At 58.2% G+C, this 13,207-nt stretch overlaps 1 protein-coding gene across 5 annotated transcripts in view; it reads left to right on the top strand.

The window, feature by feature from the left end:
- LOC131494713 (maestro heat-like repeat family member 5) overlaps positions 1-13,207 on the top strand; it is a 62,118-nt gene that overhangs the window by 23,446 nt on the left and 25,465 nt on the right. For all 5 annotated transcript variants that reach the window (XM_058699236.1, XM_058699237.1, XM_058699238.1 and 2 more), the window contains 9 exons: positions 4,472-4,579; positions 4,896-5,012; positions 5,517-5,609; positions 6,683-6,835; positions 7,495-7,617; positions 8,401-8,480; positions 8,936-9,071; positions 10,668-10,763; positions 12,324-12,428. In XM_058699236.1, the coding sequence (XP_058555219.1) occupies positions 4,472-4,579; positions 4,896-5,012; positions 5,517-5,609; positions 6,683-6,835; positions 7,495-7,617; positions 8,401-8,480; positions 8,936-9,071; positions 10,668-10,763; positions 12,324-12,428 (1,011 nt within the window). The remainder of the gene's footprint in view (positions 1-4,471; positions 4,580-4,895; positions 5,013-5,516; positions 5,610-6,682; positions 6,836-7,494; positions 7,618-8,400; positions 8,481-8,935; positions 9,072-10,667; positions 10,764-12,323; positions 12,429-13,207) is intronic.

The following is a 13,207-nucleotide window of genomic DNA, read 5'->3' as shown; positions in this document are numbered from 1 at the left end:
CATCCCCGTCAGCCCTGGGAGGCCCACGGGGGGCCCCGGCTCGGGGTTGGGCACGGGGACCCGAGAGGTGGTGTGGGCGAGTCCCGTGGGGCCTGCGGGGACAGCGGAGACGTCAATCCCTGGGGCAGCGCCTCGGGGTGCCCGGGAGGCCCAGGTGCCGCCCCAGGCCCCTGACCTTGAGGCCACTGCAGCCCTCAGGCCAACAGCTTGGCGGACCTTTGTTTACGGTAAAGTCCCCAGCTCCGGTCATGAGTTCAGTCAGGCAGGGGGCCTCCCGTCCCATTTTCTGCCTTTTTATCAACGCTCTAATCTCAGGAGATAATCCACCTACAAATGGAAAAGCTGGAACACGCTGGGTGCCCTCCGTTATTGTCTGGAACCCAGGATGCTGTAGGAAGATCCCTTCCAGACAGACTTCAGAGTCTGCCACAGATCAGTCTTTCGTTTGCACGTTTGAGTAACAGACCAGTGAGTGCGGGCGGGAGGGCTCTGGGCACCGCTTGGGAGCGGTCGTCGCTTCTTTTGTGGCCCATGAGGGGACCATGTCGAAGACTGAGGCTCTGAAATAGCATCCTCGGATGACACCCTCCTGCCTCTGTTTCCCCTTCTGGGCCCCCCGGGCCCACCAGCAGGTGCACACGCTGACGCGGACCTGGCAGCCTGGGTCATAGCCCGTGGTAAGGACTCTAAATTCTTCAGAAAACTTCTGGGGACCCTCTCTGGGCTTAGAAGTTTCTTTAACTATTGCCCTTAGTTTGGCCTTTGACCAAAGAGGAAAAGACTCTGAGAGAGACTCCTGGACCTCCAGGGGTTTTATTTCAAAAGGTAACTGTGTCTGCAGCGTCCACAAAGCATGAGGACTCGGGTCAGGGAGGAAGGAGCCAGCAGGAGGGGTCGCGTCAGGCTCCCTGCCTTTTGTTTTGGGCACCTGTCTTTCATTTGTCATTAGCTTTCTGTAATGAACCTTTGCATGGAGCTTTTCTGGAATCGCGAAGCCTTTCGGAAGCGTGTGCATCATCATTAAACTAAGTAGTCCATTCTGTTCGTGTCATCTTGGGCAACCTTGTTTCCAAGTCCACTTCTGAAATAAACAATCCTAATTTGAACATTCTCCGTAAAGGCCATTGGAATTTTAGGTTGTTTTTGCTAAGATTTTGCCGTTTTTGGAGATATTTATAGCTCTGGGACCGTAGTTCTTAGACATAAAATAAGCGGGTATGACAGAAGATGGCACACTTGAGTTTTCGGGGCTTAAGGAGCTTTTTTTTTTTTTTTTTAGCTAAGCCTTTGGGGTTTCTCAGAGCCAAGTAATACCCAAGAGGGATGTGTTGCTAGGTTGGGGACTGTGCATGTTTTACAGCACACTTCCTTGTACGGAAATTTTCTTGAGGTTGGCAGGTGACCTAGAGTCAACCTAACCCGTCCTGTGACCGACTTGTCCTAACACCATGGCGGGCACTCTACCAGTTTTTAAGGATCCGACCAGACCCACCAATTTTTGTGGCTCTTTGGGTCCCAAGGTCCCCATTAGCAATAGCCTTTATCTATAAAACAAGACACACAACAGGGCACCTAGGGGGCTCAGTTGGTTAAGCGTCTGACTTCGGTTCAGGCCATGATCTCGCGGTCCGTGAGTTCGAGCCCCACGTCGGGCTTTGTGCGGACAGCTCAGAGCCTGGAGCCTGCTTCGGATTCTGTGCCTCCGTCTCTCTCTGCCCTTCTCCCACTCGCACTCTGTCTGTCCGTCTCTCTCTCTCTCAAAATAAACACGGAAAAATTTTTTAAAAAATAAAAAAGCAAGACACACAGCACGTGCAGATTAACACAACAGCAGATTCCCAACCCGGAACGGGGGACGAGGGAACGCACTGATCCGGCAGACCCCAAAAGTGAGGTCAGGGGACAGGACTGGGCTTTCGTCCAGGACTGGACGAAAGGGAAGTGTAGCTAGGACATGAGTGAGACCGGAGCTCGCCGCAGAGGGCAGAGCTCAGGGCCCGTGTGGACCGACCCACGACCCTGGAGATCCTCTGCCCCAAACAGCTGCAGACCGGAGACAGCAGTGCTCTGCGCCAGGCAGAGCAGGACCCCCAGCAAAGACCTAAAGTCCGTAGGTAAGCGTCCACCTGAAGAGCAAGTGAAAGACACCACAGAGGAGAAACAGAACGATAGAAACACGGCGGAGAGGAGTGAACTTCTGACACGTGAGGCAGACACGTGCTGAGAACACCAGATGCACAGAAGTACGAGGTACGCACTTCGCGATTCCCGTCCTATGAAACTCCAGAAGAGGCAAAAACTATCTACGGTGATAGAAATCAAAGCAGTTTTGTAGTGATGGAGATTGACTAGGAAGGACCGTGAGCGAGCTCCCCGGGGGGGCGGAATGTGTTCTCGCTCTTGGTGGGCTGACAGGAGCACGGGTCGGCACATCTGTCAGAGTTCGTTGTGCCGCTCGGGAAAGATCTATGCCTCACACTGTGAGTTAAGCCCCCCTCGGTAAACATACTTAAAACCCAGACTTATCGATGGCCAACAGACACGTGAAAAGATGCTCGACATCACGCATCGTCAGGGAAATACAAATCGAAGCCGCAATGAGATACCGCCTCACACCTGTCAGAATGGCCAGACTCAAAAAAAAAAACAGAAATACCACATGCTGGCGAGGACGCGGAGCCGAGGGGGTCCTCGCGCACTGTTGGTGGGAATGCAAACTGGCGCGGCCGCTGTGGAAAGCAGCCCGGAGGGTCCTCAAAAAAAACAAAACTAAAAGTACCAGATGATCCAGTATTTATCCAAAGGAAAAAGACACTAACCTGAAAATACCTGCACGGCTACATTCGCTGCGGCGTTATTTACAACGGGCAAGATACGAAAGCAGCCCCAGTGCTCGTCCACAGAAGAATGGATAAAGAAGGGGTCTCTATACACAGCGGAGTACTACTCAGCCATGAAAAAGAATGAGGTCCTGCCATTGACAACAACACGGAGGGACCTAGAGAGTATTGTGCTGCGGGAAGGAAGTCAGACAGAGAAAGACAAATACTCTATGATTTCACTCCTATGTGGCATCTAAGAAAACAAACCAAGTGAACAAAGAAACAACAACCAAACCAGACTCCTAAATGCACACAACTACCAAGAGGCCTGCTGGTGGCCAGAGGAGGGGGGGATGGGGGGCGGGGAAAATAGCCAAAGGGGATGTAGAGGTGCAAACCTCCAGTTATAAAATGAGTAAGGCACGGGGATGAGAAGTACAGCAGAGGGAATCCATTTCAGGCCATTTCAGGGCCCCCCGCCCCGCCTCGCCCCACCCTGCCCTACCCTACGCTACCCAGCATCGCCGGAGAGGGCGCTAAAGGTCCCACCTGCAGGGGGCGCTCTCGGCGGGCTTGCATCCAGCCACGCGACAGAATGGATACACTTGTGCTCCAACCAAGGCACCTATGAGTGCTCCTCTAGGATAAATTCCTAGAAAGGGAGTCCCTTGGGGAAATGTACACACGTTTTAAATTTTAATTGATGCCTGCCAAAGGCTTTACCAAAAAAAAAAAAAAAAAAAAAATAGAGATCCCTCACCTTCTCACCGAAGGACACTTCCTTGCTGACATCCAGCAAGTTTATTTTTTGCCAGTCTCATATCATCTTAATTTCCGTTCCTCAGATATTAGCAAGGTTGAGGTGACAGCCTGTCACGTGTGTGTGCTTTCACTATTTCTAAGCGGACCGTTGCCTTTTTCTTACTAGCTTATGAAGTGCTCGTTATCATCGATATTAACCCTTGGCAAGAGGTTGTAGGAAACAAAAACACAAGCCAACACAATTTCAACCGAAATTATGGTGATAATTTCGGTCTTTCAACCGAATTTATGGTGGTTTTGCTGAACAAACTTCGGAAAATGTTTACCTTCACATCCATCAGTCGTTTTTTCTATAAAGATTTGGGGGCTTGGGATCATATCTAGAAGGGGTACCCCCGCCCCGAAGGACCTGGGGATCAAAATCTCGGACTTGAACTGTGGGATCTGGGAACACCGAAATAAAGAAATCTTGTAGTCGTCATATGTTAGAGCAAAACTTCTAGGACTTTATATTTAGAAGCCACACTCCTTCGTTTCTCTGATCCCACATTCATTCAAAACAATTTTACTGGAGCATCGACTACATGCCAGGCACAGTTCCAGGTGCCGGGAGACGGCCTCACTGGATCTGTGACGTCTGGGCCCCTGCCCGGTGCCGGGGACATGGGCAGGCTCCCGGTTTCAGCCTCTCCTTGGACACCTCCAGGGAAGGGAATCTCAGGGAAATCAGAGGGCGGGCCCCGGAGACTCAGGAAGAAAGGCAACAGAATGACGGAGTCAGGGCTCTGAGTGACCAGGACGGGCCGGGGCTGGTGGAGGCCTCAGCCCCAGCCCGCGGGGTGGAGGGAGTGACCACCCCGGCCCTGCCCACTCCTATCTGCTCACAGATGGCGGAAAAGTCCGTCCAGTTCCTGAACACGGACAAGTGGTCCAGGGAGCTGTTGTCGGCCCTCACCAAGCCTGACCAGACGCATCAGGAACAGCCCCCGGAGAAGGTGGATCGCCCCCTGTGTCCCCCCACCCCCCGCAGGCAGCCCCTGTGCCCACCACACAGTCCCAGGGACTCTGTCCACAGGATGCCCACCTAAGCAAGGCCGAGGCCCCAGAAGGACACTGAGACCCGAAAGAAACAGAGGGCCAGGGGCCTGTGCAGCCGGATTTGATGTGGCACCGTTAAAACCCGTCAAAACTAGGCAGGGGCATGAGGGTCCTAGAGCAGGGGCATGAGGACGGCTACAGGAGCCCAGGGAGGCCATCGGGGGTGGACAGAGGTGGGTCAGACCCAGGACAAGAAGCCAAACCTCCCCCCAGGCCTTTCTGTTCATCTACTACGGGCTGATCCTTCAAACTGAGGACAATGCCACCACTGTGAGGACACACCTGAGAACACTCCTGGACACGTCCCACCAGTGGCCCAAGCAGCGGGAGGTGAGGACCCGGCCCCCAGCCTAGTCCACAGCCGCCTGACCCTGACCGCAAGCTTAGCCTGATCCCTGCTCGTACCCTGAGCCCTGGTCGGGCCAGACAAAGACACCTGATCCTTTTCCCACCCTGAGTCCTGACCCTGGTCACACACTGAGCCTACCATAACTTGGGTCCTCTCCTCTGTCACGCATCTATTTCCTGGACCCTCCTTCCCTCCTCTGGCCCAGGCTCAGAGCTAGTGGGGGCAGGGGGAGGTTACAGGCCTCCAGAGAGTCACCGCTCCCCCCTGCCTCCCACACCACCTACCCGCCCCCATAAGAGATGCCCTTACAGGGTTGGGCCAGAGCTGCATGTCCTGAAGAGCAGGGGCGGGGGGGTGGGGAGGGGGTCCCCGTGACCTTGGACGAGTCCCCTCCCTTTCTGGGCCTCAGTTTCCACACCCCCAGGCAAGAGTCCAGGCGTGGTCCTGTGACCGGCACCGGTGACCCTGCTCCCCCGCACCTGTAGGGTATCGCGCTCACCGTCGGGCTGGCCGCGACCCGCCACCTGGACCACGTCTGGGCACCCGTTAAATGGAGCCTCCACAGCTTCTGCCTGAAGGTTCTGGCTCTGGGGCGGTTGGGGGCCTCAACGAGGGGCTGGGCATCAGGACCCCCACCCTCTACACGGGTCTGGGCGTCCGAGAGGGTCTCTGGGGATAGTTAGGGGCACAGGCTTTGGACCAAGCCTCCTGGCCTCCAGTGCCACCTGCAGCGTGACCCGCGTGCCTCAGTTTCTCCTCTTGAATAACAATTCCTCCCTTCCCAGCCGTTGGGATGGAAACGTGGCTTTGAAATGTCTGGCACACAGCAGGTGCCCCGGTGACATCTCGCAGTGGCTGTGCTGGCCGCTGTGTTTATTAATGGCCTTTTGACACGTGCCCTGCCTGTAACATGAGACGAGGGCCAGAGGGCGACCTTGTGCCCCTGCTGATGGGCGGCATGCCCCCCCTCCCCCGTCCTCGCTGCACCCCTCGTCACTCCTGCGGGCAGAATCAGTGTCTGGGGCTGCATGAGGGAGCTCAGGACAGACGGGGGAAGAGTCACAGGTAGGACAGACAGCCCAGCGGGGGCCGGCCACCTCCTCGGGCCCCACAGCCGGCAGGTGACAGAGCAGGGACTGGAACCCATATCTCCAGCCCTCAGAAGGGGCCTAGTCACTGACAGGGAATGGAGGCAAGTGGTCCTCAGGTGACCACCTCAGGTCGTCCTCAGGTGTCTCAGATGTCCCCCCACACTCTCTGGGCCTCCCTCGGGTCCGAAGGTCCAGAGCCCCATTACCATCTCCCTAGGTTGAGGCATGGCCTGCCAGGCCCCCAGCAGCCCAAAGGGGAAGTGGGCCCCCAGCTCCAGGGGAGGGGGCTACGCCAAGGCAGGCAGCGTGAGGGGCTAGGACCCTGGCCGGTTCTGGGAGAGCCGAGCGCCTCGCACACGCCTCGGGTGACCCCACAGTCCCGTTCCAACCCCCCAGAGAGACGATTCCACTCTTCCTATTTTCCTCTCACGGTAAACTGAGCCTCGCAACCCCTCAGAACCCTTGCCCGCAGTACCCGCTAGGGTGCAGAGTACTTCCTGTCGCCGCTCCCCCGGGGGCGGGCCAGGGGGACCCTGACGCCCTTTTTCTGTCCCCACCAGGGTCAGAAATCAGAGGACCCAAAGTGGAGGTGGGTCAGCAGCACCATGCTCCTCGCCTACGGTCAGATGGCGGTCAAGGCCAAGGCGCACATCCTCCCATGGGTGGACAACATCTTGTCACGGATGGTCTCCTACTTCCACTACAGTTCCTGGGTATGGCTCCCCTGGGCCACTCCTCTGGAGCCCGGCCTTGACACAGCTCAGGCCCCACCAGAACCTGGGTCAGAGAATGCTAGGACCTTCCAGGGCCTTGGGGCACTCCTCCCCACCCTTACCTGACTCTGAAATCAGGAGGAGCCAAGCCTGGCCTCCTCGTTGTCCCACCTACTCACCCCGTCGTCCCACCCAAAGCTTCGAGGGCTTCCGTGGTGGCCCCACCCCCACATTCTCCTTGGCTTTCACTCTGGGGCGTTGGAAGGCCCGGAGATGCCCCATCCCCTCCCCAGGATGATGGCCTGCTGACTCTGTACTCTGCACCCAGGGCGTCTACCCCAGGGGGCTAAGAGGACCAGGCAGCCCGGTCAGGCCATCGCATCCTTCAGATCTTTGGGCTCTGGGTTGCCACACATCGAGTGAGGCGAGACATTGGCTTCTTACTCCTGACCTTGACATGTTGTCAACATACCCACATTTTTAAACAAAACCACACAGCTCCCCCCTCAAAGTCCTACCTATGTGGCCCAGCTGCAGATCTCTGCCGTACTCCCTCAGCAATGCCCTGCAGCCACATGTGATGGTGGCGCTCTCTCCTGCCTGTCCTGTGCCCCCTCCATCCCCCGCTCCATGGCCTGACCTCCATGCCCCCATGCCAGGACGAGACCTTGAAGCAGAGCTTCCTCACCGCCATCTTCATGCTGGTGGGGGCCATCAGCCGCAATGAGGGGGCCCACAGCTACGAGTTCTCCCAGATCTCAGAGCTTCTTGAGTGTCTGATGGTGAGTCAAGGTCCTGGGGCAGAGGAAGGGGACCCATGAGAAGGAGGAGACTCCTCCCTCGGGCCAGCAGCATCCACAAGAAGCAGGTGTTGGAAAGGGGCAAAGAAGTTGGATTTCTAGGGCATGTCCAAGGCCCTCATAGGCTCTGGCACCTGGGAGCGCTCCATGCCCCCCACTTCTCTTGGTTCTTCAGTGACCCTGAGCCGGCCAGTTGTGTCCACCTCCCAGCTGATGTGGCTGAGGCCCAGAAAGGCCAGCACCATCCATTCTGCTAGCACCATCCCAGCTCAGACCACTGCTCACTAGAGATTTCAGGCTTACAGAACCCCAGGGTAGTGGAGGAAACACACAACCGCTGGACAATTACAACTGTAATAATAAAATAACAGTTTACTGAGCTCCCATTCACTGAGCTCCTGCTGTGACTCAGACACTGTGCTTTGCACACCTTGCTTCACACCTGACATGTGTGCAACAACACTCTGTTATTTAAGTAACAGAGTAAGCAAAGCTTGGGGCAGTGTGGAGACTTGCTCAAGGTCATGCAGCCAGTATGTGGCAGTCAGGGTGCAGACACGACCTGTCTCACTCTAAAGGCTGTGCTCTAGTTCTCTAAGTGCAGCCAGGCCACAGAGGCCCCCGTGGGTGGGTGGGAAGCTGGAGCATGATCCCGTGGGCCATGGGGTGCCAGGCACTGGGTTCTTCAGCCAGGGATGAGACTTGGTGTCAGAAGTGTGATAAGCCCAGGCCTGAGTCACTCAGCCTTCACCTGTGGATCTACAGGTCTTGATGGAGAAGGAACCCCAGGACACACTGTGCACGTCAACTCGCCAGCAGACCATTCACATCATCTCCAGCCTCTGGTACGCTCCCCAGCCCCACCCAGGGTCAGGCCCCAGTTCAGGCCTGTAAGAGGCTCTCAATAAACAGTATAGCTATTGTGATTAATTCACACCCCAAAGAATGAAAGTTTAGCATCATTTGCCCAAAAAGAGCCACTGAAGGTCCCAGTGGTGTAGCCAGGGCTGGGATGAGACCAGTCTGTCCAGTAAAGGGGAGCCTGAGGTACAGGGCTTATGAAGCATCTGCTCCCAACCAGGCCATGCTAGTCCCTTACAAACCCTCCTGGAATTCAACCTGCCCAGGAGGCCCTGTAGGCCAGCGAGGCAGAAGTGTACATTTGAGTCTCTGGTCAAGGACAGAACTGGGTGAGGGGCTGCTGCTCGGGGCTTGTCAAATCTGGTCTACTCTGGCTGGGGGCCCCTTTGCAATCACCGGCCCCCACACCCCTCCCTCACTGCCCTCTACCTCTAAACAGTAAACTGAGGCCGCCCCTGGACTTGAAGAGGAAATCACGGCTTCTGTCCGTCTGCTTCCGCAGTGTGTTCGCCCTGCCACTGATGGACGTCCTGAAGAAACACACCTGCCTCTTCCTGGAGCCACCCAACATACAGGTGTGAAGCTGGCCCATGTACCCCTCCAATGAGAGGGGCCCCTTGGGCAGGCATCCGGCTCTGCCTGCTGTTCGTGGCTTTGGAGGGGGTGCAGGCTAGATGGCAGAGCCTTTGACCCCCCCCCCCATAGGATAGGGCTGGGGACCCTGAGCATGTTTCTTAACTTCTCTGAGCCTCCATTTGCCCAACTGTGACATGGGGGTGGTAAGTGTGGAGCTAACAGTACTTAATTCTCCAGATAAAAGGGGACACTGGTGTCCCATGTCTGGTGCACAGGGCGCTCTACAAATAGGAGTATAAGTGACCTCTCTCCCTGCCCGCCCAGAGAGCAGCCCTGAGCTGTCTCACTACTTAACTGCTCTCGCCCCACCCAGGCCCCAGCAGGCCCATCCTTTACTGGGCCAGATGCCCCCCTCCGCACCTCATGGGCTCTGCAGAGGGCATAAACCCATCCTCCTGGGGCACCACCAACACCTGTGACCCGAGTGTTTACCCTAAAGGGCAGGGAACTGGTGTTAACCGAGCACCTGCTTTGTGCCAGGCCCCGTGTGTATGTTAGCTCACCTTCCCAGCAGCACTTGTCCGCAGGGTGAGGAAACCAGCTCAGAGAAATGGAAGTGTCTGGTGTGGGAGTCGGGGTAGAACCCCACTCCTGCCCCCTGGCCAGGTCCACACTGGACTGGGACAGATAGGCACTCTGGATGGGGAGAGTGCAAGGGGTGCCCTGGGCCCAGGACAACACCACACCTCCAGAAGGCCAGGGCCTGTCCCCACTCCAACCTTGCAGGAGCCTAAAGTGCCCCCATTGCCAGATGACAACGTCATGGCTGGCTCACCTAGGGAGCTTAGCCGGGTCCCAGACGGTAGGCTGGGGGCTCCTGCTCCTTCCCATTCAATGTGCATCAGCACCCAGCAGGTGGGGCTGACCTCACAACCAGTTCTCAGGTGACGAAGGTGGGCTCAGAGAGCTGAAGTGAGTTCCCCAGGGCTCCCAGGGGGTGGACAGCCCGCGCCCAGGGCTCCGCTCTGATGCACCCTGACAGGAGGCAGGCTGGGCACTTTCTCTGGCTGACTCCCTCCATGAGCACGCCCGGTGAGCCGAGCAGCAAACATTGGGGGTCTCGTGTGAGACCCAGAAGGCAGGACAAGCTGCGTAATTTGCCCCAACTAATGCAAAATGAAAATGCGGGCCCTTGTTTGAAGCTTAGGAAGAATTTCAAGATGGGACCGCAAAGCAGGAAACCAAGCACTCGAGGATCCTTCTGGGTGCCAGGTCTCACACAGGTTGCTTGCCCGAGAAGCCAGCCCTGCTGCAAAGGAACTTACCTTGGCCACAGAGAAACCTGTGACCTTGGGCAGGTCTGACCCAGACTGCCCCCCGCCCAATCTCCCAGCTGCCCAAATGGGGCTTGTGCCGGGGCCCTTCCTGGATGTGGTGTGAACGCACGTGGTGTGCAGCCTGGCCACGGGGGTGTGCAGGAAGGGGCACCACTACCATGGAGAGGCCAATGCACTGGGGCCCTGCAGGAGGCCTTGGCCCGCAATCGCAGCCAGGGCCTGGCGGCTGCCCTGACCTGCTCCACCCCCCCTGCACAGACCCTCTACAACAAGACCTTGGAGGCCCTGGACCAGATGCTGCAGAGCCTCATCATGCAGAACCCTACGGCCGACGAGCTGCACTTCCTGCTGTCGGTGAGGGGCGGTGGCTGGCACAGTGCAGGGGCGGGGCCGGCACAGGCCGGGCTGAGGATGGACAAGGGAAGGTGCCCGGAGGAGGCAGGGTCTGAACTCCAGGTGGCGAGTGGCCCATGAACTTGGAGGCTTGAGGGCTGTCCATCTTCAGGGATCACAGCGGCTTGGGGGAACTGGAGGGCAGGACAGCAGGTGCACCTGGTGGGAAGTGGGCCTTGAGCGCCACACTTGAGGGGGGCTGCTGAGGAAGCAGGCTGGGACCTGACCTCCCTCCCCTGAGACCTCGTTCTGCACCTATGTCTCCAGCTGTGAGGAGGGCTCTCACAAGCCCAGCACCCCCACCCTCTCACCTTGACCGGAGGGAGACCAGTCAACAGGCAGGGACAGTCCAGGGGCAGGGGAGGAACCAGAGATAGGACACTGGCTCAGCTGGGAGGGTTGGAAGTCAGGGCCAGGGGACTTCACCTGAATGAGGACCGAGGAGGTCATGGGGTAGAGAAGGGAAGGGAAGGGCCCAGCAGGCAGAGGGCCCCGCCGAGGGGTGAGCAGCCTGTGTGAGCCCAGGATCAGGACAGACAGAGATTCTGCATGGCTGCAGCTTGGGGAGGGCGCTAAGGTGGCGGCTGGGGGTGAGGAGGGGGGTTTGGGTTAGGTTAGGTCCAGCCTGGAGGCCTTGTGGGGGCGAGGGGAGCCACAGAAGCAGGGGCCCCCAAGCTGGGTGCACCGATGGAAGTCAGGTGTGTGCCTGGCGGGGGTGAGGGAAATGTCTGCATTTTCACTCACCCCCTTCCCCCCCACCGGGAAAGTAGTGTGTCCCCTCCCCCTGGCAATGTTGGCGACAAACCACAGCAGTGCCGGGAGTGGCTGTGTTTGCCACCGATGGAAGTCACAGATGTGGTCATAGGACATTGCTGGGTCACAGAATCTCCAAATACCGTTTCCTGCATCCGACGTCAGAATCACTGACTATAAGCATCCGTCGCTTTAACAAAGAGGCTCAGATTTGGCTTAAAACTGTTCAGTGCAACTGCTTCAATATGTGTTTGTATCCCTTTGTGGCTCCGTGCAATCATGTTGTGCACAGAAAAGCACTGTTCTGTACAGGGGTGCGTGTCGCCAAAGGGGTTCAAACCCAGGGGCCTCCAGGGGCTTTGAGCAGGAAACGACCTCTCCTCTCTGGCAGAGCTGTCTGGAGCAGAGGGGTCAGGAGAGGCTGAGCAGAGGGACAGGGGAGGGCAAGACCTGGGGAAGCGGTGGACGCGGAAGGGGCGGAGCCATGGACCAGGGTGGGCGAGGCCTGAGTCGGGGGTGGGCAGGGCCCTGCTGAGGAGGCGGGCCGGAGGTGAGGGGCGTGGCTGGACCGGGTGTGGTCTCGGCCAGGGTGGGTGTGGCCTGGGTCTCGGGCGGGGCGGAGCCTTGCTGGCCAGCTAACCGATTGGGGGTCGGGGCCTGAGCTGAGAGGTGAGCCCAGGGCTGAGCAGGGGGTGGCCCCCTCGGAGCCGGAGGACGCGGGGGGGGGCGCGGCTGCAGCACCCCCTCTCTGCCCCTGCCCACCCGCAGCACATGTACACCTGGCTGGCGTCGGAGAAGACACACGAGCGGCAGCGGGCTGTGCACAGCTGCGTGGCCCTCCTCGGATTCCTGAGCCACGACCTCTACCTGGATGTGAGTATCCAGCTCGCAGGCCCCGCGCCCCACGGCCCCTCTGCGGCCCCAACCAGGCCACCCTCCTCGGGCTCGTGGGGTTCCAGGCCCCCTGGAACTCTGCCACCAGGACAGCACCAGGACAGTGCCCTACAACACGGCCATGCAATCCCCCTTTCTACGCACACCAGGGAACAGGCTGGGGGCGGAGATTGGGGCCCCCTGCTCAGGTCCTCCCAGCTGGGCTCTGAACCCAGATGCCTGGACCCCTGACCCAGCAGGCTGGGCTCCTGTCAACACGCCTTGAAGCCTCGGGCAGGTTCCTCTACGCCCTGAGCCTCAGGGTCTCCCCCATGAAATGGGAGGAAATGAGTCCTCAGAGGGGTGCGGCCCTGCCCCAGTCCAGGTCAGTGGTGACTGCGGCAACAGTCGCCATCCACCGCGACCCCCAGCGAGTCATGCCTCACAGTCTAACTGCCATCTGTCGCTGGAGCCCTTGGGCTGAATGAAGTTGGCACCATCAGGGAATGAGCGCTTCTGCGTTTATCAGCCAAAATCAGCACTAATTCCTTAGGTAGATTCGTGGGACGTTGAGAAAATTAGTTTCTCCGCACGTTGCCCGGCCGGCGTGTGTTTCCAACGAAGGCGGAGAGGTGGGCATGGGGGGCAGGGTGACGGGAGGGAGCGCTCCCTGCAGAGATGCCTCCTGCATTCTCAGGGTGAGGGGGACCCCTCTAGAGGGGCTCAAGGGGCCTGCAGTTCATTCAAAATCGATTTCCGCAACCCAGGACCCGGACTGC

This window comes from Neofelis nebulosa, chromosome 14 (genome assembly GCF_028018385.1).
Source record: "Neofelis nebulosa isolate mNeoNeb1 chromosome 14, mNeoNeb1.pri, whole genome shotgun sequence".
Lineage (NCBI taxonomy): Eukaryota > Metazoa > Chordata > Mammalia > Carnivora > Felidae > Neofelis > Neofelis nebulosa.
This window is presented reverse-complemented; position numbering and strand designations above follow the sequence as displayed.